Source organism: Eleginops maclovinus, chromosome 22 (assembly GCF_036324505.1).
Source record: "Eleginops maclovinus isolate JMC-PN-2008 ecotype Puerto Natales chromosome 22, JC_Emac_rtc_rv5, whole genome shotgun sequence".
Lineage (NCBI taxonomy): Eukaryota > Metazoa > Chordata > Actinopteri > Perciformes > Eleginopidae > Eleginops > Eleginops maclovinus.
In genome coordinates, this window is record NC_086370.1 from 14,441,343 (window position 1) to 14,467,165 (window position 25,823).

At 41.0% G+C, this 25,823-nt stretch overlaps 2 protein-coding genes across 7 annotated transcripts in view; both read left to right on the forward strand.

The window, feature by feature from the left end:
- LOC134858450 (E3 ubiquitin-protein ligase MARCHF8-like) overlaps positions 1-25,823 on the forward strand; it is a 69,864-nt gene that overhangs the window by 36,659 nt on the left and 7,382 nt on the right. For 4 of the 6 annotated variants that reach the window (XM_063874339.1, XM_063874338.1, XM_063874341.1 and 1 more), the window contains exons 3-4: positions 13,459-13,509; positions 19,720-19,799. In XM_063874339.1, the coding sequence (XP_063730409.1) occupies positions 13,459-13,509; positions 19,720-19,799 (131 nt within the window). Of the gene's footprint in view, positions 1-3,719; positions 4,089-13,458; positions 13,510-19,719; positions 19,800-25,823 lie in introns of those variants that run through there. The other 2 variants (XM_063874343.1, XM_063874342.1) reach the window with 2 other exon arrangements.
- Positions 19,935-23,569, forward strand: LOC134858452 (uncharacterized). Its single transcript, XM_063874344.1, has one exon. It carries the CDS (start codon positions 20,510-20,512, stop codon positions 21,152-21,154), a length of 645 nt encoding a protein of 214 aa, XP_063730414.1. The 5' UTR covers positions 19,935-20,509; the 3' UTR covers positions 21,155-23,569.

Below are 25,823 nucleotides of genomic sequence, written 5' to 3' on the forward strand. Positions count from 1 at the left end.
TATTTGTTTTTCGTCATGGCCATATGTTAATGCAACGCTTGACCAACAACCTATCACACGACTCCAACTTGCCCTTAGGTGTAATACTCCTAAATAGTTCATTTGTGTTAAATTGCAATAATTTGATTGAATACTGCACAACTTTATAAGAAACATGCGTCGTGCGCGCAAAGTATGAACTTAAAAAGCCCAGTTTGTAACATGTGGGCTGAAAAACTGTTTACCTTTTGTGGGGGGGGGGGGGGGGGGTTAGGGTTAGGGTTAGGGGGGGGGGTTCAAACTTCATGCAACTCCAGTTTTTTTGTAACTCACCTGTCAGATCTGCAAAACCCTGTTACCAAAATATAGTTTGTAAGGTGCTTGAAGTTTGTTATTTGAACATGTTTGTACATTTTCAAAGTTACTCTTTGATCACGCCATTATCTCCGCTGACTTAAGAATTAGTTGTAGTTGCAAAATCTAAATAATAATTAGTCTGAGTAGTCCCTTGTGTTAGCAGTGTTATTAAACTCCTACACTTTTATTTTGTAGAATGAACTATTTATTTAAACGGCTCCTTGGGGAATTAGTAAATGTGCTGCTTAGTGTTGTAATGATAACCTCGGACGCCTTCAGCTTCTGTTTACATTTGTATAATTTCATCACCGGTGTGAACGTCTGTGTCTGTTAAACTCTGGTGCATTTACTGCTGCTCTCTACAGTGTTGTCGCCAGCCTTGCAGCCTGGCCAGTATTTGCTTGTCAAAGTGAGGCTCCTAGAAAGAGTTCACTGTGTTTCCACCTCCACCCGACCGCCCACAGTCAGGTGTGCTCACAGCCTCATCCAACAAATCTCCATCAGCGTTCACAGGTCGAGATAGATGTTCTATTGGCTGTCAGAATTGCAGAGATGGTGAGATATTGTGCAAGAGAACACCGGGTAGTGAAGAGAGCCACAAATCAATAAAGATGCTACAGTCGACCCTTTGTTATTTCGGGACAGTGAATTGGCGGCATTGTGTTGTGGTGTTGTTGCGGAAGTGACGGCCCACCTAATGTTTGTGCTTGTGTATTTTGGTCTGAAGATTTTGTACCCTGAATACACAAGGCTTATAAACCATCCTCTGCCGCATTACACAGAGATATGTAAATGAAAAGCAACGCTCCAGATCAAAGCGTTGCATATGGTTACAGCAGATAAGTAGCAAAGGATCCCTGTACAGTTATTCAACATTTCACAGAATATTAAAATAAGGGAGAAACTAGATTTTTGTTCCTGATCAGTTTATCTTTGCTTTTTCTCAGAGATCTCTCTCCTTCTCAACCCATTCCCTTTTGAGGTACATTTGATGGAAATGTGCAGCAGGCAGACAAGCTGAGTGTTGTACTTATCAGTATGCATGAGTGTATTTGAATATGAACTGAAAAGGCTATTACAGCTCAATTTCACACCCAGTGGGGTATCTGAAATGTTTCTCCCTTAGTGGAAATCAGAGTTTTCTCTTTCTTTCCTTCTCTCTTCTGTCCCACTTTGCCTTAAATATCTGTCTTCAGCCCTCCATCCTTCCCTCCAATATTTCACCACCTCTCCTCTGTGGGCTTTGAATTTCTATGCCTCTGCTTTTTTCCCCTAAAACACCATCATGCTTTCAACCATCAGCTCTGGTTGATCTTTTCTTACCAGGGGCTGCAATTAGTTCACCCGGTGGTGTCTAACTACCCGGCTTTATATTACAAAGCTGAGTATCGGGGCTGTCAACCTGTGATGAAACCTCAGCAGGTCATTATGTATCGTTAACGTGACGGGCTGTTGGCCTGCTGAGCCACAGGAAAGACACACTTGCATCATTTGTATTGACGCATATTCTCATCTTTTATTCTGCTCTGAAGTGCCAGAATCGGAGACATTGTTTTGTCATGCTGTAAATCAGATGCATCATAGTCAACATTATGCCATTCAGAATAGAAACCAGGAGCTATAGTTATACAAACCTCCTCGCTCAGTGAAATCAGCAGCTTTCTCACTCTCTTGTTGCCTGCTGTTGCTTCATCACTTAACACCAATTTCACACTGTTCACTTACAAACCACAGACTGCCAGGGTTTATAACAGCTCTCATTTTACTTAAAAGGACTCCAGAGTTTCAGTGGAGGGTTTTACCTCATGCAAAAAGGTTTGTTTAAAGTTGACATGCCCAGATCGTCTTGATTCATATTGCTTTAGATAATTATTCTGATTTATAGATTATTTATTGGTCAGATTAAGCTGATCTGCATGAAACAGTTTGATCCATAAGTTATAAATTAATGTTCTGTATGTGGCAAACTTAATATGTTATAAGGAAATAAATAAGCATATACGTATATCACATTGGGAATCTTCATTGGTATAGAAGAAGACCCCAGTTCAGATCCTTACTGAAGGAAAGCTCGTAGTAATGCAATATGATTGTATTGTATTGCAAACATAGATAAAATAAAAGTACATTTTTCAAAATAACATCCTTAAAATGAACTGTTGTTGTGTTAGCTGTCCAGAGTCTGTATGCCGGGTCAATGGTCCAGCTCTAAGACTGTATTTAGAATCCAAAGCCGTTTAGGTGGTGTTACTCAATGGAAGTGAAGTGCTCCTCAGCTCATTATCCAATGGAAATGGACTGATCCGTCCTAATTGTGTAGATAAAGAACGTTACACTGCCTCAGGATCAGTTGTCAAACAATCAAACAACTTCATACATTATTCCTGAAGGACAGAGGTTAACATTGACAAATATAATAAAAACACTGTATTACTTTAATGTCAAGTTCCTCATTAAGGTCCCAAGCTTCTCAGCATCCTTTACAACAATCCAAAGGTAAAATATGTAATATTTGTAATACATTGTACACAGGATGTATTTATACTCCACAATAACCCAGGGTTTAGTCATAAAGAGCTTAAGGGTTCTTCACATGCCTATAAATACTGTACTGTACGTGACAAGCCAGGGGATGTTTACATGTTTCAGTGTGTCCAATATGTTTTTAGAGAATTCAAAGGCTGCAATTAACACACGATGGATCTTTGTTTTTATCTTCCCTTCATAGCCATCATCGCTGTCCAGCAGAAGGTGTCTTTATCCAATTGAAAAGCCTTCTACGTGAATCATAGCTCTGTTGAACGGTTCACTTGGTGTGTTTGTTAGTGGACGGCCAGCTGGTGGTGTGGCCCAGTATTTCAGTGAATGTGATGTGCTGTTACTTTGCCCTTGAATACAGCTGTGAGGATGTGGGTAATGAAGTACCCTCTGCTCCACCTCGCGTCCCGCTGTGCCAGCTGGGGATTGGTGGAGAAGTCAGTAACGGCCTCTCTGATTGGTGGACACATTGACAGTGGTTATATGAGGTCTGGATGCTGACTCTTTGTCTTAAAACATTCAGAGATTCAAAGAGAGGAGGCTGTTTGTGTGAGTGTTAGCGTGGTAATTGGTAGTTGCTTGAGGACAGGCTTAAGTTGGGTTAGAGGAAGGTTCTTTAAGGTTAAGCCCGGTGTGCAGAGCAGAGGGAGTCTATTTAAAGGACACCACCCCCCTCTCATGAATAATTCAACAATGGTTTGCCCCTCCCCCAACCTCTCATCATGATCAGCTGGAGGAAGTGGTTGCTCGGCCAATGGGATTACAGTACCAGATTGACTGTGTGTGTGTATTTGTGTGTGTATGTGTGTGTGAGAGGGAGAGCAAGCCTGGACTAGTAGCAGCAGGAGTGTGTGTGTGTGAGGAAAATGTAGGGCAGTCGCTTGTTCTCCCTCCCTCTGCCATCTCTCTCCCTATCTCTTCCTCTGCCTGTCTTTGTCTGTGCTGCCGTAGCTGCAGTCGCCACGGCGACGGCTGACATTGTTGCTACAGCTCCACTTCCATATTTGCAGAGGCTCTGCTCTTTTTCCGTCTCCCTCCTCGTCTCGGCTAACCTCAAGGATTTACAGAGGGGGGCATGCAACCTCCCTGAGGAACCATTGTCTGTGCGAGGGTGTGTGTGGGTGTATGTGTGTGTGACTGTGTGTGTGTGAGAAGGAGAAGTAAGGTGCCTTCAGGATCCAGACATGAATTCCTGTTGGAAAATGAAGATTCAGGTACAAACATCTTGTTGTTGATGGTGTTGTTGTTGTGGATGTGTGTCTCTTGTGTTGTTTTTTTTATATGGATGCTGTGAATATTAACACTGTAGGGTGTACGCTCTACAATCTGTCTAAAAAAAGGTAGCTTTACATAACATATCTAGGTGAATAGGCTATCCTATATAAGGTGTGTTTGAAGAACAGATGGTGGAATTGAAAGGAAAGGGAAGAGAGCTTCCTTTCACTGGTTGTTATGGTGAGGCCTTCTGTCTCTGTGGTGATGGCAGAGTGCTTGTGCTGCAGTAGCAGAGAAATAAAAGAGTTGCCAGGACTGTGTGTATGTGTGTGTGTGTGTGTGTGTGTGTGTGTGTCTGTGTGTGTGTGTGTGTGTGTGTGTGTGTGTGTGTGTGTGTGTGTCAGAATAGGGGATACATGGAGAGCAGAGACAGTCAGCATTGGTCCATTTGTCCATCCGGTCACAGTAATGTCTGCATGAATGTGTTCACATTAGGTTTGTTTTGCTTCTCTTTTATATAATGCATGTGTTTTCATGTATGCAGCTCTATTCATCAGGGACTCTGTTCTTTTGAGCAGTCAGTTCCTGTGCCTGGGCGTGCATGCATGGCGGTACCGTGGTACTGTTCATGTTTGTTTGTTCGGTTCAGAGGACCATCTGCCACCCCTTCAGTGTGAAAGGTTGACCCACTTTCTCCTGTGTTTCTGCCCTTTGTTCTGGATGAGTGGGGGTGTACAGAAGTACAGTATGTGACTCTTGAACCCGAACGCTCCATGAGCATTGTTGTATTGACTTTAATGCTAACACAACACAACAACACAAGCATGTTTCCTTTTTTAGAATATTCATTGTTTTGTGCAATTATGTCTTCAGGCTGGCTGTGTGCTGTCACAGTGTTTGGTGATAGGTTACTAAAGTACAGGACTTTTTTTTTAAAATACCATATTTGGTCAGATTCAGCCCACATGAACCCACTAACCCTTCTGCTCTGTCTCCTCGAGTTTTTGTATTTTGTCTTTGCTCATGTGTTCTTGTAACCAACTCTACTTATGGTGTGAAAGGGAAAAGTCTTCCCTGTGGAGAGTGGTTGTTAGCTTATGGATGCTCACAGAAACTGACCTGATATACGTATATTCCCCACTTTCGGGCCACAGCTTAGCATATCACATCGTCGACAGATGCACCAAATCATAGAGCTTTGTGTCAAATCTGCAGCTGCGGGGGAGGGAGGGGGAGATTAATGCAGTCACATGTCATGGCAGAGCTTAAAAAACCTGTTGGAGAGGGGAAGAGGAGAAATGAGGAAGAAGAGGGAAGACAGAATCAGATGAGGCTAGACAGGAGAGGACACAAAGTAAGAGGGCATCATGCACACAGGAGTTTGTGCTATATAGTGGTGTTTTCCTGCAGCACTACGATTGTTCCACTCACAATTTAGGTATTCTGCATCATGCCCACAGCACCTCCATTAACACTGTTGTTTCTCTCTTCGTGGTGTTGTTTTTCTCGGGAAAGAGCTCTTTCTTAAAACCCTCGAGGACCATTTTTAACATCCGACAGTGCTGAAAACTCATGCAGTTAGTATTCAGAATGCTGGTGCTGAATAATTTTTTGGGAAATGAGGAACTTGTTTCAAGTGTTCCTCCAGATAGGGTGTTCATATTCCCAGCGGGCGCCAGAGCTAATGCTTCTCTGAGCAGCTGCTGCTAGCTATAAAGAAGCTGTTTAGTGGGATCAGGCCTCAAGCTGTTATGGACTCTTACTTTTAAAGTTGGCGAGGGAGTCTGCGAGTCTCTTCTCAACTGAAGTTTCACTGGATGAGTGTTTTTATACCAGTCTTGTTCAATAATTCAATCGTTCCACTTCTGTCTTTGTCGAGGTGACCTCTAAGCCACCTGAAAGTGTCTCTTTGTTTCTGCCAGCGCATTATTGAAGGATTATTTCACAAGGGGACTAAGAGTTCACACACTAATAATGGAGCTAATTAGCAGTCACTCTGCTGAACTACTTATGTGTAGCTTAGTTTTTTTCCACACAAGCAATAAATAATGACTTATGTCATGGGGAGGAGCCTGACCCCAGTGCAGCTGATGAGGAAATGTGGCCTCTCAGCAGAGTCAGAAAAAGTACTCCACCACATTGTTGGGTCTCTTATTGAAGGAATCACACCCTACAGTTGCCTTCATGTTCTTCTTCTTACTTCTGCTTTCATTATTGTTGCATTACACTCTGTTATTGCATCTACAATTTTGCCATAAAGCTATGGTCCTGCACTTGATATGATGGTCACTGTCTCTCCTTTTACATATCCTGTTTGGACTTACTGATGTAATTATACCCAAGATGAAGAAAGATGAGTGAAGATACAGGAAGAGGAAAACGAGGTGAAACCACAAGCTCTCATGCACGTCAGATGAACATGCTCTTTCAAACACAAATGCAGTAAATTTGAGACAGAGTGGATGTGTTTTGCCTGCAGTTTCACTTCATATGCTATCTCGGTTGTATGTGGTTTGATAATGCACGCAGAGATACCACAGGCGGACACAGCAAAGCTTTAGTATAAGCAAAGGCCTTCGGGTTAAATGTGTTGCTGAGACAAAATGTTCAATAGCTGTGTTGAAAACTAAACTTTCTAACTGGTTTGGTTAGCACTGTAGTTAGTGGTTAGCTTAGCTCTCCACTGGTTGTTGTTACTATAGTTCAGATTCCTCCTGTCAGTGCTATGTTAACTCAAGATTTGTGTTGCATTTTTGTACCTGACAGCTGTATTTTTAGATTAAGGGTGTCTTTAAAGTAGCCTACTTGATATCACTGGTATTTGATTCATGTGATTTGGGTGCAGAGACTATGGAGGAAAATGTTACCTCTGTCTGTGAAGGAAAATGTGTGTCGTCTGCAGTAACGTGTGCATTTTAAAAGGATGGCCTCATTTTTAAATCTGCATTTGACAGAAGGATCAGCCCTAAGAAGATCATGGCATGCTCATGCCATTTATTTCAGGAACAACTATTCAGATGTAAACACCGCCTTTTGCAGTCTGCTACAGATTTCTGTTAAACCTGCAGATCTGGACGCTTTACTCTCTCACCTGTCAGTCTAAGGTCTGTTTATCTCTAGCTTCATAGTGAACTGAAAACAAAGCGGTCATGGTTATCAGCACTTTAGCGTGCTGTTGTTTCTGCTTTACTTTAAGAGTGACATTGACAACTTGAAGTCAGAATACTGAAAGCAGTCAGAAAATTAAATATGGTGTGCAGTTTAAAGCTGCTTCATATTTTCATCTAAGGTAAATGCTGACATTATTTCACCCTTTCAAAGCTTTCATAAACGGCACAATTTCAGCAAGCACACATCCCTCGCCAGGGGAAAGGCGTTTCTAAAAAGTTTCAGAAGCTTATATTTATATAACAAATAACATGGCGGATTATTGGTTTGAATTAGACAGTATCTAAATATCTAATATTTGTATATTATTTTTTAATGTTTAGATTTAATCAATCTTTTAGTTTGTTTGAACCCTTAAACTCACTTCTCACTATCTCAAAAGATATGTAGTTAGGAGAGGTTTCACCAACCAGTGAGATGAAATTGAAATGACCAGATATCTTCAATTGTTTATGGTCTATTTACCTTTTTCTAACACAACACTTTACATATGACATGTGATCTAACTTTTACTCTAGGAGCATGCATAAAGCAAGCTTTGTTGTTGCTTGAGCTTTCGATGGCAGAGGTGTAGGTAAGCTGCTGGACACTGAACTGTGATTATTGTGAAATTAAACCACTTCTGTTGAATGAAGAGTGAAGCAGCTTGCAGAATTCACTTAGAATTCTAATAAAATTACTGAGAAAGAAGGAAAAGAGAGACGCACTCGCACGCAGACGTGCGTCCATTAATTTCACTGATTCAATTTATTTGACAGTCACCTTATTACCGCTGTCTGATAGCTATCATTCATCTAGCTTCTGTCTCCTACTTTATGTACCTTCTTCCATCTCTTTCCAACAATCTCTGTCACTCCCTCTTAGTCTTGTAACGATGTCAGCTAGTTTGTACCAGGAAATGATAAAGTGAATGCTCTGGCCCCCGATGGCCTTTTCTGTCACAGTTTTAGAGGCACAGCAAGGGGTTGTTTATTGCATGAAAGTCCATCTCTGTAACTGCATTTTAGAGCTCATTAGAGATATAATGTGCATTGTTGAATATTGTGTTTGATGGAGGTCATTTTTCAAAGACTGTTAAAATGCCCTTCATCACCCAAAAACAATTTTCTGCCTCCTGACTGAAGATGATTTCACACATCCAACCAATTGTTGTCCAATAGCACTGTTTTATTTCCGTTAACCTCTGAAAACAGATGGTCTTTTATTATAGTCTCTGGTGGAGCAGCAGTCTATGATTGGCAGAGAAAGTTTGAAGTTAATTTGGTTTCTAAAGTGACTTGAGGAATGTTGATGCTCTTTCTCTCTTAAGCTTGAATTGTTTTTGCAGTATTATATGTTTATATTTGTGTTCCAAGGAACAGAAATGTTGGCTTCTACATTTTGCTGGCATTGAGGATATCTGATTGTGATTTTTACACCGCACTGCAGCCGAAGGGCTGTTGTAAAGGAGCACTGGTTCTGCTTATTCACAGCTGGAAAAACAAACTCTTGTTACATAACTGTTTCTACCAGTGGCTCAGTCACTATCACTCTCTCCACTGGAGAGCATATGTCCAGGCAAGTCCTCTGAGGGATGTTTTAAAAATACTCCAGGAGGTAAAGATAAGTCAAAATAGATGAAGTCAGTGGAGGAAAAAAGCTGCAAGAAAAACATTCCATAGCTGCGAATTATAACGCAAAAGCAAGAACAGAACTTTACTAAAGTGCATTTTTCCTTTTACTGTATAAGGTAACGTTTTTTTTTCAGTTCATAAACCAGTCTTTCTTTGTACCAGAGCTGTTGATTTGAATCTGTCTCTGGCTCATGAAGGAACAATGTTTAAGTTGAAGCACAGTGGAAATCACTTGTCATGTCTGTGTTGCGACTGACTCTGTTGTAACTAAGTCGAGCGCAGATGGTGCAGTAAGCAGCGCCGCTGATAGGTCTCAGGTTTGTTTTGACCCTGAAACGTGAACCAAACAAAAATCTTTATGCTCTGCCTTTGGCGAGACACTGCTGTTAAATAGTGCAGAAATGTTTGTCAACAAAATAGGAGACATTTGCCTTTGGCTGGTTTATGTAACTTTAACTCTTTACAATCAGTCCTTCAATAGTATTTTTATGAAAATGTCACGAGTATTCAAATTCTTTGAGGTTTCATTGAGTGTTTGCATGTATAATCAGATAAAGAATACAAGGAGCAGCGCAGTAGTTGATCAATAGACATTTTATCACTTGCCAATCATGATTTCGTCATCATATATGAACGTACATTGACCATACTTTAATAAGGAATGCTGGTCAGACTAAACAGGTGACGGTTATATAGAAGTGTGCTGCGGATAATAATTTCTCTATTTTGGCTCTATTTTCATTTGATAAGTTGTTGTCTATTTTTTATGGAACCATAAAGGTGCTTAAGGTGATATTTTTCAAATAATTTGTCTGACAAAAAGTACCAAACCAAAATATATTCATTAACAGTGGTATAAAACTAGGAAAACCACCAAGACTAAACATTCAAGAAGCTGGAAACCACTGAACTGTAGCCAGGTCATTCACCTAAGAAGCTTCTGCCCAGGCAATAAAAACTTTGTGAATGTAATCCTGCTTCTTTGAAACGTGTCTCCTCAGAAAGGTTTTATCTTTTAAGATTCTTGCATATAAGCGAGCCGAGCCCTAATCCCTATGGGTCGAGAACAGAGCCCTGAAAGACGCAGCAATGCCTCTGAATCTGACCTCTCCTCTTCTGTCGTTCTCTCCCGAGCTTCGTTTTCTTACAAGCCTTCAGTCTTCAGAGTCTAGCCTGAAAGTTGTGCTATCAAAGGCTAGGGCTGCAAACAGACCCACAGAGGGGGTGGAGAAAGATGGACACAGCCATGTGTGAACCTGAACCCTTTTTTAACAGAATTATGCATGTGCCCAGAGAATAAGGCTCTTTATAGTTTCAGTCATGGTAGTAGTGAAGGTGACTCACAGATCGTGTACAGGTTGAGACAGTTGAGAGCATTTTCAAAGAAATGAGGTTAGAAATAAAAAGAACACGCATAAAAATGATGTTGATATATTTAGTTTTTTCATCTTTTGTCATCCGTCTGCATTCTCTCTGCTCTGATCACTGCTGCCCATGAAAGACATTGGTCCACTTGTGGCTTTATTATTTAGCAGAAACCCTCAGCACATCTGCTTGTTACTCCATTTTTGGGACAAGAAGGAAGGACTAGGGGTGAGGATCTTTATCCGCCTCTGTCATCTGCAGGACGAAAAACACTCACAACCCTGAATTTCTATCCTCTACGACAATCTTACAATTGATTTGCTGCACAAATTGCACCCATTGAGAGCTCTACTTATCGTCCTGTGACATTGGATTGAGGACAATGATGAAGAAATGACAGTGAGGTGTAGCAGAACTGCTGAACCACTAGTGAAAGCAAGTTTCTTTTGAAGCTTTTTCTGCTGTTATTCCTGTACTTGTTTATGTTAACCAGAGTCTTCAGGCTGTGTCCCAGGAAGTGGATCTAATAGAAGATTGGCCGATTAAAGCAGAAGATACAAAATAAAGTTGATTTAAGATAATGGCCACTTGCTTGCAGTTGACATTTTAGGTTTTCAAAGTGACAGGAGATTTTGTGAATATCTTTTACTAAGAAATGTGTTTATCATCTTGATTAAATGTCAGCTCTTTCCCTCATCAGATAATGGAAACTTGTGCTATCGCCTGAAGTTGACTGCAGGAGAAGTAAGACATCAGAGAGGTCTAATGCGTGTTTAATTGCACTCTCTGCTCTGACCACAAACTCATAGCCCTTTGCTTCCAACAATACAACACTAAGTAGGGACAGTAGTTTTAAGGTCAAAAGCTTGTGTGTTTGGATGCTAGTGCCGGCATGTTTGCGTAATCCAAACACCAATAGTTATATCTCAGAGACTATATAAAATAATCTTTGTGTGTGTGTGTGTGTGTGTGTGTGTGTGTGTGTGTGTGTGTGTGTGTGTGTGTGTGTGTGTGTGTGTGTGTGTGTGTGTGTGTGTGTGTGTGTGTGTGTGTGTGTGTGTGTGTGTGTGTCTGTGTGTGTGTGTGTGTGTGTGTGTGTGTGTGTGCGCGGAACTTGTGTTTAAATGTCATCAGGAGTTTCGTTAGGCAGGACAAAAATATGGACGGAAATGAAGGGAAGCGGGGAGAAGAAAGAGAGAGAGAGAGAGAGAGTGTGATGGAGAGACTTGGCACACATAGTGGTCCTCTATCTCCATGGCAACTACTCACAGTGAAGACATGAGTAAAGTGCTGAAGTGATTAAGAACAAGAAGCACGTTGGGTACTCTCTTAGTGATAGGTGTGTGTTTGTGTGTAGACTCAGGGTTCAGATGAAAAGGATTGCAGAGGTAACGCACAAGCTGCTGCTTCTCGCTGTGATGGTTTTCAAGTGTTCATATGTCTTTGTTGGTGTCCTCCTCTGAAAGCTGGATTACCAACTGGTCCTACTTGTCCAGGGCTGCAAAAGTATTTAAGAGTTCCCAACACCAACAAAGGGTTTGCTAGTGCAGAAGAATATAACACAAATTTCAATAGTAATCAACTTGTTATGAGGCTTACGGTATCCCTCTGTCTATCATTTGGACAGTCCATCATTATGAATCAGCGTAAAGTATTTCAACTATTTCCATCAAAATTTCAACGTTCACAGTCGCAAAACGTAAGGCAGAAGGCACATCATTTACTTACTGTGTATGTTTCTGCGCCATGATTGGTTTCTGCTCGAAAATGGAATGAGTTCAGATTTTGCTTAACCCTTCTGCCAAGATTCATGAAAATGTTGCTAGTAATTTTTCAGTGCTGCTAAACACACAACAACTTTGCTTGGATACTAAGGACTATGTTACAGTAGAAAATAAACGGCTGTGTTCTGTCTTCAAACGAATGAAAGAAAAGGGTTGATTTCTATGATTTATGGGAGCTTGGCGGAAATGTTTGCCACGTTTAATCTACTTCTGTTTGTGTACAGTATAGATGGTATGGCAGAGCTGATTTCTTAGAGACATTTTATGCTCAAGGCACCACAGCCGATGTGAACTAAGCATTATGTAACTGTGATTGATTACTCATTAAGAAACCACGCAAGGCTTCAATACTATCTAAATGCAGAACAGCTCGATGGCTGTTTACCTGAGTCTCTGATGCAGGCCGTGAACACTGAGTGGGAATCGAGGATCATTAAAGCCCTTGTATGGAACTTGACTGTGCTGACAGTATTGGCCTGTTATACTCCCTGGGTAATGATACAAATATTGTGACACCACTTGATTTGTAGTCTGGACGGATGTTTTGTGTAATCGACTGGTCTTGCTTTCGTCTTACGCCAGACAAACTTGATTTATCAACTTAAGATGCCAAACAGCTCAGGCTCAGCTGCTGAGAAATGAAGCTTTGCATGTAAGGAGTAAAAACCTGAATCAGTCCTTCCTATTCCATCTAAACATTTCTGCATTCACTTTATTTCTGCATTTCACCATCATGTTTTGCATTGTTACTAAAATCAGCACGATTGTAATTGACTGACTCATCGGACGGCAATGTAGGTCTGTTGATCGATCTTCCACTTTGTTCCAGACTGGAATATCTCAACATCCATAAAAATGGATTGGCATTCAATTTTGTGCAGACATTCGTATTGCCAAGAGGACAAATCATACTGACAGTGGTGATCCCCTGACACTTTCTGTAATGGCACCCACAGGACAAGATTTCACTAATATATAATATCTGAATCTCTAATAGATGCATTTTTGAACCACTTTCTGCAGACATTCATCTTTCCCTCGGGATGAATTGTAATATATTGTTTTGCCCTTCACTTTTTGCAATGACCTCATCAAAATTTCCTTTTGGTTTATGATCAAATACCTGCAAAACTAATCCAGTCTCAAGCTGTACTTTGTATTTAGTGTTGTTGTGATTTAGTAATCGTAATGGTGAGCATACTAGCTCTTGCTTAAACAGCTGACATATGTAAGCTCTTCAACTGTAACGGTTTTCTGTAAATGTATGTTTTGTTTCAAATTTTCAAACACAGCACGGTTCACTACAGTGTGATGCAGATAGTTAATATGGGGGATGTCAGTTCTGACTGTGCAGAACGCATGTGTGGATTTATTTTTGTTCTTTTCCTGCATGTGTTTTTAGCACCCACTTGAGCTGTCTTTCTTCTTCTTTTTTACAGAATGAGAAACCCCTGGGGCATTCTGCGAGCCGGTCCAGCAATATATCAAAGGTGAGCAAAGCACACCCAAAATGGAACAATTTGAATGAATGATGTATGACTTGCTTCTTTCACAAAGAAAGAAACGCGAGAGAACAGAGAGACAGGTGGATAGAGGTGTGCTGTGAAGAAAGGCGGAGAATGACCGTGTGACAGTGAGAGTACATGATATATAACCTGCCTCTCTTGAATCACATCATCCCAATCAGTGGTTCCCTGCTGATCATCCTCCAGAGAGCAGGCATGGCTTCCCTGTGGCTCTGTCAGACAGTATATCTCTCTCTCTGTGACTCTTGCCTTTCTCTATTTCACCCTCGCTTTCCTCACTCACCTCTTCCCTGCTCCCTCTGGCAAAGATACACCCTGCTTTGAATCTGACTCTAGGGCTTCAATCCCTGTTCTCCTGAGCCTCTAATCAGATAAACCCTGTACTTGGGTGCTAATAGATGTCAGGGTCAGACCATCACCATGGGACCACTCCTGCCGGTCACATCCACATGCCGGTCACTCTTCAAACATTAGGGAAATGGAAACTCATGCACCTGAGTGACGGAAATAAAACATTTCTTGGGGCAAACACTTGCCTTATGTGTATCTCCCAGTCTAGGGTGAATAATGTATAGCTAAAACAAACACGAACCACTTCATGTAAACTGAATCACTGATTGTTGATTCATTTGTTGGAATACCTGAGTATTCTACCCTGAGTATTGCCTAATATAAACATGACACAACACTTTAAGGTAAATAAAATCATCATAGTTTAAAGTAAGAATCTCTTTGTGCATGTGGAATCTCTTGGTCGTTCTGGCATTTCTGGATATCAAAAATGTTCTGTACCACTGAGTTTAAATTCTCTTGTACAGTGTATTTTTCTTTATATTTTCTTATTGTTCTGTTATACACTTAAATAACTAAGTTATTATATGGATTTTTCTTAATTTCTCTATTTTTCCGTACCTACTACTAACAGAATCCCCCCTCGAGGCATTAATAAAGGATTATTATTTTAAGGAAAATATTTTATCTCATCTTTCTACTGATTTACCATTTAAAAATGGTGTCAGAGCTGAACCAAATTCACATTTTAAATGTTTACAATGGACAAATTTACTACTAAATTACACTTACAATACAAAAACCTGAGACAATGAACTTGTTATCATGTGATTGAGTTGTGTGATAAATTTAAATCTAGTTATCAGCTCTAAATAAATGACCTTTGGTAGCTAATATTTAAAATGTCACACTTGGATTTATATATATATATTTTTTTACAGATGTTAATTGGTGAGCTTTAGAGGTGTTTGCGTACAAATTATGCAACCTTTGCACTGAGCTGGGCTGGCTGAGTTTATATTTGTCAGACCAATTGGAGAGTGGCATCAACTTCTCTGCAAGAAAGCGAGAAGGTGTGTTTCCTGAAATGTCAACATTTTCACTTAATGGTTTCCAAAAGGCTTTAGCTTGGCATTTATGGAGACAGCACTGTCAGTCTGAAGCTGCGGTGACAGGAAAGTTCAGGTTTGGTATTTTAATGGGGCTGAAACAGATCAATTCTCAACATGCCTTGAAAAATACTTGGTATTTCAAACATTCAGACATACAGTAAGTTTTTCTCTTGTTGTGTTTGCTTTCCACACCCACAATATGGCCAAGAAATGAGAGGGCCCCATTTAATCAGTTGGTTTCTGTGCATTTAAAGTTCTTTATAGAGCGCCATTTCTCTGACAAATGTGTGTGTCATGCCTGATCGACATAAAGCATGAACAAGACTCTTAAGTCTGACTGCTTTTCATCAACAACCAGCAATCTGCCTGACAGCTGGTGTTTCCTGCTTATTCCTAAAAGGAAACACAAATAACTGGCTGGTTTTAAATCTGTATTAATTGTTCTCTGGACACGCAAGTCTGCTGCTTATCTCATTGGTTGAAGAATGTCAGTTCTCAGTCACTTTTGCTTGTAAAATGTTCCTGGTATGAACAACTAAACCTGTTGGAATACCTGCGTGAGGAAATAGAAAAAACTATTGACAGAAATTGACTCAAACCAAAGACACAGACTTTTATGGGTGTGTTATATATTTTCTCCTTCCTGAAACTACTCTCCGTGGAAGCTGCTTGAATCAGAATATGATCTGAAAGACTCCAGAAGAATATTTGATGCATATATGCAGTTCCCAGCTCTCTGCATGAAGAAACAGAAGATTTTCATATTTCCCGACACCAACTGTTCCCTTGGCTGACCGAAAACAAAATGTAGGTCAAGTAAATTTAAGTTGCAAAGCTCCATATAATGAAAGATAATGACAGTTTTAGTCATCATAGTTAAATGTACAGCTGATAAGAACTTAGTTAAAGTTGTGCACGTGCCACCGCTGATGAGCGTTAAATAAAAGATCTGGGCTGCCACTGAGCTGCAGCCACACTCAAATAAGGACACCACAACAAACCCGGTCTAGCTTCACGTGGCTCAGATTCAAGCTGAATCACATCCGCTCGTGTCAGATCAAACAAAAAAATGTGGTCGGATCCACAATTGTTGACCTACTTAAAAGATATCTCTACATAAATAACCACAGCATCGGCCTGAGAGGAACATCTCCAAATTGGCCTCGAATTACAGTCTGGATGATTTTGTATGGGAGCTCAGACATCAGAAGAATTAGTTTCTGTCAAAGCAGCTCTAGTTTTATACTGATAACATGACAGCATACTTGGGGTCCCTCTTTTAGACAGTCACTGAACTGCTAGATGTTTTTTCAAATTAACAGCTTTGTCTTCTTTAAGGATGAAACAGAAAACAGCCACTGTCAATTTAATATGTAATACTCACTGGAATACCTGTCATGAGAAAAACAGAGGGCGGATTTATAAAAACTAAAAAACAAGCCTCATCATTTTTATATATATATAAATAAATATATATGTGAGCCAACGCCAATAACTCATTACAGCCCTTTTATGTGTGTTTGTTTGTTCATTGACTCATGTATTCAGAAGGTGTCTTTTTATCGAGCTGTTTATGTCTGGAGATTCGTGAAAGAAAGGTGAAGATAAGGCCAAATAATCAGCATTTTAGCTAAATGAAAAAACGGTCAGTGTGGTATATATTAAAGCAGCTCTGAAAGCTTAAGCGGCTGAGGATTGCTCGGTGATTTGGCAAGAGTTGATTTTCCACTTGGCGAGGTCAGGAGGCTTAGCTGTAGCCGTGTCTCTCTGTAGCAGCGTGCCAGGGGCAGTGCGATGCCTCCTACGCTGTTACGAAGGAATTAAACTATTACATCCTCATAAAGACACAAAGCAACAACCCTCTGCTCAGTACGCTGCTATTGAGAGTCAGCCAAACATCTGGAGGTGCTCCATCATTCAAGCTTCTATAGCTTTGCTGTTTCAAGCTCCATTGCTGCAGAGCACAATCCGGGTCTGTCCTGCTGATCTCCACTGGACTGCCTCTGCTGCTCCGCTCACTTTGGCAGACCACGGATGCTGATACCAAGCGCCAAGCAAAGCCAGTATATTAACAAAAATAGTTTAGTTGATTATTAATGTTGTGGAACACATTCTGGTTTGTTTAGTTTTCTCTGGCAGAGTTTCTCTGTCTGGCAGCGATGCTCACTTTTGACTGGTTTCTGCTGAAGCTGGCTCTGACCCTCACGGAAACCTTGACTTGAATGGCTTTACTACTAAATGCCTTTATTGCTTATTCTTTCCAAAGTTTTAAAATACTCACATTTTTAGGGCTGCAACTATATTGATTATTTTGATAATTTATGCAGTTTATTCCTCAATAAATTGCATTTAAGAGAGAAAACAGAATATTCTCACATTGGTAATGCTGGAGAAAGTAAATGTTAAGCATTTTTTCTGTAAAGATTAAGAAATGGTTCTTATTCGTCTTCATTTATTTAATGTAATACATTAATAAACTAATTATGTTATATCTACATCTGTTAGAAAATTCCAACACGTACAGACATCTATCTCCCTCAAGAAAGTGAATGAACCTACTCAACAAAAGTCAACCTGTTCCCTTTTAAGGTACAATTTGATGTGATGTGGTCAAAAGTTTTCGGAAAAGATAGTGAGTGGACCTTGAATTTGAAAAGTTTTGCCATACATTAAAAGTTTTTTCCCCTCAACAAAATTAAAATAGATCAAATGTTCAAACTGATCTGAAAGTGATATCGATGAGGATTTGTGGATATTTTTACTGTTCTCAAGATCAATGTTGATTTTCATCTTCTGTGATGCTTTTCCAGTAGCATTTTGTCCACATCTGATCCATGCACACGGTCTATGTGTAAAACATTTCTCACGGGGAGGCAGTGATTCATTTTTACTGTTTAGATTTTAAAGGTTATTATTTGAAAGGCTCCTGTGGCTAGAAAATGAGAGGTATAGTTCTCCTCAAGGTACAGGAGCAGGAAGAGGAGAGGGAAGGCTGAGGAGCAGATGTGATAAAAGAGGAGTTAGAGCAAAAAGACACAATAATTTGAGTGCTATAGGAGAGAGGTTAATTATGATAAAGAGTCGAGAGGCTGTATCCCAGCACAATACACTCATAACAGGGAGAACATGATGTCAGCCACGATTATATCTAATTAGCACATCAGAGCCAAAGACACAAATTAAACACGGACTGATGAGATAAACTGAAGTGAAAATAATGCTAATTTTCACAGTTTCTAAAGTAAAATGTGACCACTTGACACACATTTTCAGCACTTGTTGAGAAGTCATGTCCCGCAGTGTTTTGGTGCTCCACAACACGCCGACACTCATTTACTCATCAAAGGTCCTTGTCATAAGAGAGGGCAGTTATGAGAGAGCAGATGTCTGAACTCATGCAGGCCGTTAGGAAGTTAATCATTATTATCTCCACTATGTTATCATCTCTGCTGTTTGAGTCTGAATCAATCTGCCCATGAGTTGACAACACAAATGATTAACCGAGGCAGGGCAGCACTGGGATATTCACTCAGTAAGAATAAAAATAAGGAAAAAAGGTACTATTCGATGTTGTCAGTGTAAACATGATGTACTTTTTTAATCAACGTACACACAGACTTCAGTCAAATGATGCTTGAAATCTGCATGTGTTATCAGTTCCCTCTGTTTAGAAGTTGTAAAACTGAAGCAGCATGTAGTTACATATAGTGCTGGTTGCTATAATAATGTTTTATTGCTTTGATCTAATCTTTTTATTCCTCACACACTTCTTAGAGCTGTCTGTTCATTTTATATTACAGACGCCTGCAGCAGTCCCAAACAGCAGCCTTGAATGTCAACTATTAAAATCAGAAAGCATTAAAGAAACATCAAAAGCAACCCTGGATGAACTATTAAAGCAGGACAATAAAGAAAAGAGAGTGAGAGCATGTTGGTGTAAAAAAAAAAGATGGTTAAAGCTGTGCTGTTCAGAGAAACAGGCCGAAGGGCACATTGTGAACATTGGATTTTCTATGGATTGGTGTCAGGCCATGAGCTATAAATTTCCCCTTTGTTAGAAATTAAATCAATAGGTAATTAGTTCCTTATTACCACGCCTCCCATGTCTTTACGTTAGTAACCCAAACACCATCTGTTACCGCTCTTTACCGTCCCGCCGTATGCTTTCATTGGATGAATTGTACTAACACTTTGTATAATGGGAGTAAGGCAAGAAAGATGCCACTCTTATTTGTAGAATAGTAGAACCTGAAGAGTGGGAGCAGAGTGGGAACAGCTTGCCTCACTTTGTCCAAAACCTTCCAGGAGTCATCATTTTTCCCAGCTTCAATAGATAATGCCAAGGTTTTTTTTTGTGTATTATAACATCCTTGTACTTGCAAGAGCATCTGTTTATAAACCCTCTGTTGATGCTGAACGAGTCCACAGCCTCATGTCCTCCAGCTGTGCCTCTCTCGGCTCCTCATTCCTCATAACTCTGCTTCTGTCTCGCTGTCTGTCTCCTGAGCGCTTTGCTCCCCAGCAGCCTGGTGTTTCGCCTGCTCTGAGACACACTGAGACAGATTTTGCCTGGCACTACTTAAATCAGACAGATTCACTGCCAGTTTTGTTTTTTATCATCCTGTGCATCAGTGCGTTATACACTTTAACTCTTTCTGTAAAGTTCAGATTCAAACACTGATCATTTTTTTCCAGTGAACACAGGGAATATGATCTGATCCTGTCTGTTAAATCATTCGGAAGTTATTCATATCATTGTTGTGTTTCACAGGCGGGGAGCCCGACTTCAGTCAACGCTCCATGCAGTTTCTCAAGGACGTCAGTTTCCCCCTCCAGCCAGGACATCTGCAGGTACAAACATCCTCATTTCCTACTGCCAATGATGTCATGTGTGTCCACGGTGATGTAAACACCCGAGGGCAATACATTTATTTTTCAAACCATTAGCGCTGAACAACCTTGTTAGTAGATGATTCTTTCCCTTTACCATTGAGCAATGTACTTTTTGAAGTAGCCCTGTTTCGTGCTGCTGTAAAAGGGGTTTTGTATAAACATGGGTCACAAGTGCTGTCATGCAGAGGCACAAGTCCACAAAACTTGTTATTTCCTTTTGTATGAGTTCCTTTGTTTCCAAATGCATGATGTCTTTTCCATTTCTCTTTTTTTTGTCTTTTTGTCATTGCTTTTCCTTCTGTCCTCACCACCATCATGTTCCTGTTTCATAAACGCACAAACACGGTCACAGCAGCAGTCAGGATCAGGACTGTCGGAAGCACACTGCAGTGGTTCTGTTGAACTCAAACGGTAAAACATGTCATGGTTCAGAAGGTATTTCCGTGGCCACCCTCTGCACAGACGCCATTCCCACCTCCAAACACACCAAACAACGAGACTGGCTCTCCCTGCTCCGCCCATCCTCCGCAAACCTCCGCCCAAACGGCTCGCTCAAGTTTTCACTGTCTTTGAACGATGTGGGCCAACGTGTGGACAGTCTTTGTCGTGGCCTGCACTTCATAGACCGCACCTGCTCCGAGGGGGAGCTGGAGAAGCCAGAGCCCGCTATGCCACCTGGCGCCGATCGAAGGGCGCACACACTCAACGGCAAGCTGGCTGCAGCACCCACACACCAGATCCCAGCCTTCTCCTCAAATACCCACCCCCAGCTTGTCCCCTCCTTCTCAAACAACTACAAATACATGTTGGGCGTCCCTCCCATCAACTGTCCCCCACCTGACCCTGTCACCATCGCCCCTCCTCCTCCTCCTGTTTCCAACAACCACCTCCACCCTCATCACTCTCCGAGCGCTAACTTCCTCCGTCTCCTCCTTCCCTTCTCTCGATCCTCTACCTCGGCCAGCCTGCACTGCTCTGAGCTGGGCAGCAATGACTCTCACATCCACTTCAAGTCCTCCGGCGCCCCGCTGGAAGGCAGTCAGTTTGGGTTCCACGTCGAGGATCTGCTGGGAGATGACGACGTGTTTGAGGAGGACCGGAACAGTGTAGCTCGAAGGGGAACATGCCAGCTGGGCGACCTAGGAGCACTCACCGTGGATGGGTCAGGTTCTCTGCAAGCCCCCCTGTGTTTTATGGACCCAGACAGCGACTTGGACTGCTGCCCGTCCCCTTTGTCCGAGAAAACTGGGCCACTGTCACCGTATTCACTTTCTGGAGACTGGTGCAGGTGGGTGACTGTCTGGATGGTATAATCGACACCCACCCTTCCTTTGACTTGATAGAGCCCAGATCCTCCCTGTGCCGTTAACGTGGCAGTGAACCCCAGAGCCCTGTGGCGTAGTGGAGAGCCTCTCATCCTGTAACTACCCAGCAAATATCCTACACCACAGCAGTATTTGTGCTAATAACCCCTGTTTGGAGTGGAGCTGACGCATAGATGCACAATGCAACACCATTAACTGTCCTGATCCAACCCCTCCCTCGTGTTTTTAACAGAAATATGACTTCATTTCATACCATTTCATTCCACTTCAGTTATTTCAGTATCCTTCACTGTGCTGTTTTAAAAAAAATGTTCTCTGTTAAGAGGTCGATGAAGCATTAAAGTGTCTTACATAGCCTGGCAGAAATGTGCGATTGATTTTGCCTATAAACTGTCATCTTTGCAGTAGAGGTGGGAATAGGGGGCAATGGCAATGTTAAGAGAAAGATAGAGGGTCAGAGGTGAGAGGAGTGTTAGTTCCTCTGAGAAATAGTGTAACAGACACTGCACAATAAAAGTTGATCCTATGGAGTCTGTCTCATTAGGTCAACAGGGCCATCGAAAGTCTTTTTCACTTAACTGTCTGTGTGCAATCTGATAGCCAGGCAAAGGTAAGAAGGACAGAGTGTACAGAATATTTTGCTAAAGACCAGGTCATGGCTTCCTGGTCTCTACAGGTCAAGTGTGTAAGCAGTAGAGCTCTCTAAGTTGCCAAGAAAAACATATTGAGCCCTACATAGATCCAGTTTGGACTCTGTATCTGTCTGTCGATGCTTGGCCTTGCAGCTGTAGAAGTGGATGGATGACTGTTAAGTCTGAAACACTAAAGAATTTCAATTATATATATAGAATTTCTCCTTTACCTCTACACTGTGGTCTGTACATGTTGTTCAGTCCAGATTATACATCCCATACGTCAGCTGTGTGCTGAGATAGCAACATGAGCTTAGAATTGGCAAGGTGATCAGAGATCAGGAGACAGATTATTGGCTTCAAATAGCCTGGGCAGTCTCTGACCTCACACAAACACACATCGTGGGAGCTTTCTGTCAGGTGGCGTGAGGCGTGAGCTCAGACTGACCTGACCTGTAAAGGTGCTAGCAGGCTGTTGTTTTGAACAGAGGAATGGCATGTTACTTATAAGCTAGCTCTTTCATTGACATTTCAGAAAGTAATGATTGGAAGTCTTTGAAGAACTGTCACTTCCCTTATCAGAAATGTTGCATTTGAGGGGAAATTTAAAGGTACACATTCCCGCTCTAACTTTTGGAATGCATTACTTTTCTCATTTTATATTTCCTGACTTTGAAGAAAATATGCATCACATATATAGATGTACACTAGCTACAGTAGTTGTTTTCAAACTTGCTTTTTGTTGGTGCATTTCTATGTTAATTACACATCTGTTGATCAGCAGAATGGCATTTAACAGGAGTCTTAACCGCTCTTAGTATCTTTTTTGTATCTTCGAAAGTTCTTGCTATTTTGAACACTTGCACACTCTGCTCTTTAGCACTGTCTTCCTCTTTGGGCCTTAAGCATGAACTACTAGAGCGGCAGACCGAACAACGTTATTGTACAGAACAGGCACGGAAACGTAGTTCCATATAGCTCCACAGCATACCTTTCAAGCTTTTACATTTAACAATGCAAACCACTGGAGTCTATCTCATTTCTAAACTGTCCTCCTGAAGGTGAGTTTCTCAGCGGATGTAATATTCTCTTTTGAAGGAAGCCTTGAGTGGCAAGTGACCTCTTAAGGCACAGAGCAGAGAGGAGTAAACAGAGAGATGGTTTACTGTTGTGCTGCCTCTTAGGCCGTGTTTTTTCTCTGATCACTGTGCAAAAGTGAAATAGATTTGACTGAAAACAGGCTGAGAACGGTTAGATAATATCACACTGTCCCCTGAAGAACCCCATGACATTTTTTTTACAGAAATGCAAAAAAGCAGATGGTGTTCTAAATGAATTGTAAAATAAATAGACATTTCAGGACAAGAGCAGGGCAAGGAGTAGCGGGTAGGGGGTTTAAAGCGATACATTGAGCAGGTGAAGAGTTAATAGATGGCCTAAATGCCAAACGAGAAATACCAGGAAGCAGACAAGAATGAACAGGAAGAAAGTGAATGTCTCACCATGACAGTAATGTTGCTGAGCTTGTTTTCCTCTCTTGTTGTTGCTTGATTTTCTTTTTCTTCTCAGATTTGAATCTTAACCTGCTGTTATGAATTCTCTGTCATCTTTAAATTACTGTAAAACGTGGTTTGTTTTGACTGCTAAAGCCATGCAAATTACATTGTTCCTTCCCCTCCGTTACCTGATAGTGCTGCTGCTGACACACACACAGTTGATGTAGCTTCGGGATTATTCTGTGAAATGGATCAAATAAACTTTAAATGACAAAGGTGTTTTTTTGTGTGCTCTATTGGTAAGGTTTTTATCTTTAAAGCAGTTTAGTGACAACCTAGTAGGCACCTTGCATGAAGCACACTCCGCTCAGGATCCCTGCAGTCCTCTTCCACTCATGTTGTTTACTGATCATTTTATTTCCACTGTGGCTTTATGTGGAGGTGTAGCGATATTTCTGTTTTTATTCCCTCCTACGTTTAAATTCAAATCCATATCAACATTAGAAAAAAATCTCAAATCTGCCCATTTCAGCAGGTGCCAACCTCTTGTTATGAGAGAGTCCAGGTCCTCAGGCTGGCTTTTGTTGTGTTTTCTGGGGGAGGAGTACACAACAGTTTGTGTGGGAAGAGAATCAGCAATTCATCATCTCTGATCTATGCAAATGATCACAAAGAGTCACAGCCATACCCAATAGAAAAAACACCTCATGAGATGTTTATTTCACTTACTCAATTCGGTAATCCCTCAGATCTCTTTCCACTCTCTCCACCTCCACTATTTGACAATAGATCTCCACCTCCTCTTATCCTCTTCTTCTTCACATTGTCTTTAATCTTGTAACACTTTGGCCAGATCAGTGTCGTCTGGAAATAGACGTTATCTTGCTCACTTACTTTATAACATGAGTGGCGCGAGTGGGCGTGCACTTGTGTCTTCTCCTTATCCTCCCATGACCGGGATGACGATAAATCCATCCAAACAACCTGCTCTCTTCTCCTTTGTTTACTTGTCCATCTATTCCTAGAAAGAAGACCCACTTCTATCTGCATCTCACTCAGGGGAAAACACAGTATATGTCTTCCCTGGTTCATGCAGCTGCTAGAGGAAAAAAGCATGTTTGAAGTATAGTTTTAAATACCTACCTGTGCATTCCTTCGTGAAGCTTGTTATGGAGGAGGAAGCAGACGCAGATTTTGGGGCTTTTTCTCATTAACGTGAGACTCCTGACATCCTGAGAGCATAATGACTTGAGATTCTGGTGGTGTGTGATATTGACTCTACTTAAGAGTAATAGGTTGCTCTAATAACTTTCTCCGACCCCTCGTTTTGTCCATTACCTCTGGAACTCACTGCTTTGGCAGAACATGACTGGCCTACTGGAAGGGTGTAAAGAGTCTGCCTTCTCAAACTGTCTATCTCCGCATCAGACAAATGCACTCCCTCTTAATGTGGGTGACTTACAGCTCCTGTCCTTCAACCTGTCAGACAGGGTCCGTTTTTTAATCTTAGGAGAAGAGGGGGACCGCTCCGGTGTGATATTAAAGTCTGATTGGTTCCGCTCATGCAGCAGTCCTTAGAGGTAACAGACACCTAATCGAATGTTCCAGCTGCGGCATTTTTGCAGGCATCTACAGGGACTGAACAAACATCTGTTAAATTGAAGGCAATTGCATGTAGTAGCACTTCAAAATGTAGCAGATTTAAAAAACTAAGGTTGTTTTAGGGTTGATGTCTGTGTATTGCAGTGATTCTCAATTAGTATTTGCACTTCAGTGCTACAGGGGAATACACAAACAAAGATTGTGCATTAGTATCATTTTCTCTTGTTTTATTATTTATGTCTTTGAGTTAAACATTTATTTATTTTTGTATTCTATAAACTACTGAGAATGTTTCTCTGTGTTGGAATTCAATCATCAACAAATAGTACAATAGTACATTCAGCGAAGAACACAACATATTGACCGTTAAATAGTATGAAAAACAAACTATATCTGCTTTGATATAGTTAATATTAAATTACTCCAGTTTGAAATCCATTTATAAGAACACATTGGCCATGGGGTACCTGAGTTTATTCTAGCAATAAACCTAGCTCTAGCAAAAGGACGGGAACATCTGATGTATTGGATGCCATGTTTGTTGATTGTGTTGCTTAACATAGTCATCAATACAGGCAATTTGTTTCAGTCCTTGAAGCAGTGAAATTTAAGATTGCTGCTGCTACAGAGTTGTTGTGTTCAATTTTGTGCTGCGACGTTATGGGAATACAGTAGGTGGTTTTGTAAAATGTCCTTTGGATTTGTAAATTAAGTGCTTTAAATGAAATGATTTTTTCCTGATTGAGTTTATTCTTCAGGGACATGCATTGCGTGCAGAGTCTTAAAAATATGTCAAATAATGTTCCCATCTGTCTTAGTTTGCTGAAAAATATCTTCCAAAACTTAAACTCAACTCAAGAGTTTGGAGAAATATCCATCTGCTCTGCCTGCCAACATTTCTCTCTTTTTATTTCTCCTCGCTTCAGT

Excerpts from the sequence above, each read along its gene's own strand:
- LOC134858452 (XM_063874344.1), top strand. The coding sequence starts at position 20,510 with ATGCCACCTGGCGCCGATCGAAGGGCGCACACACTCAACGGCAAGCTG.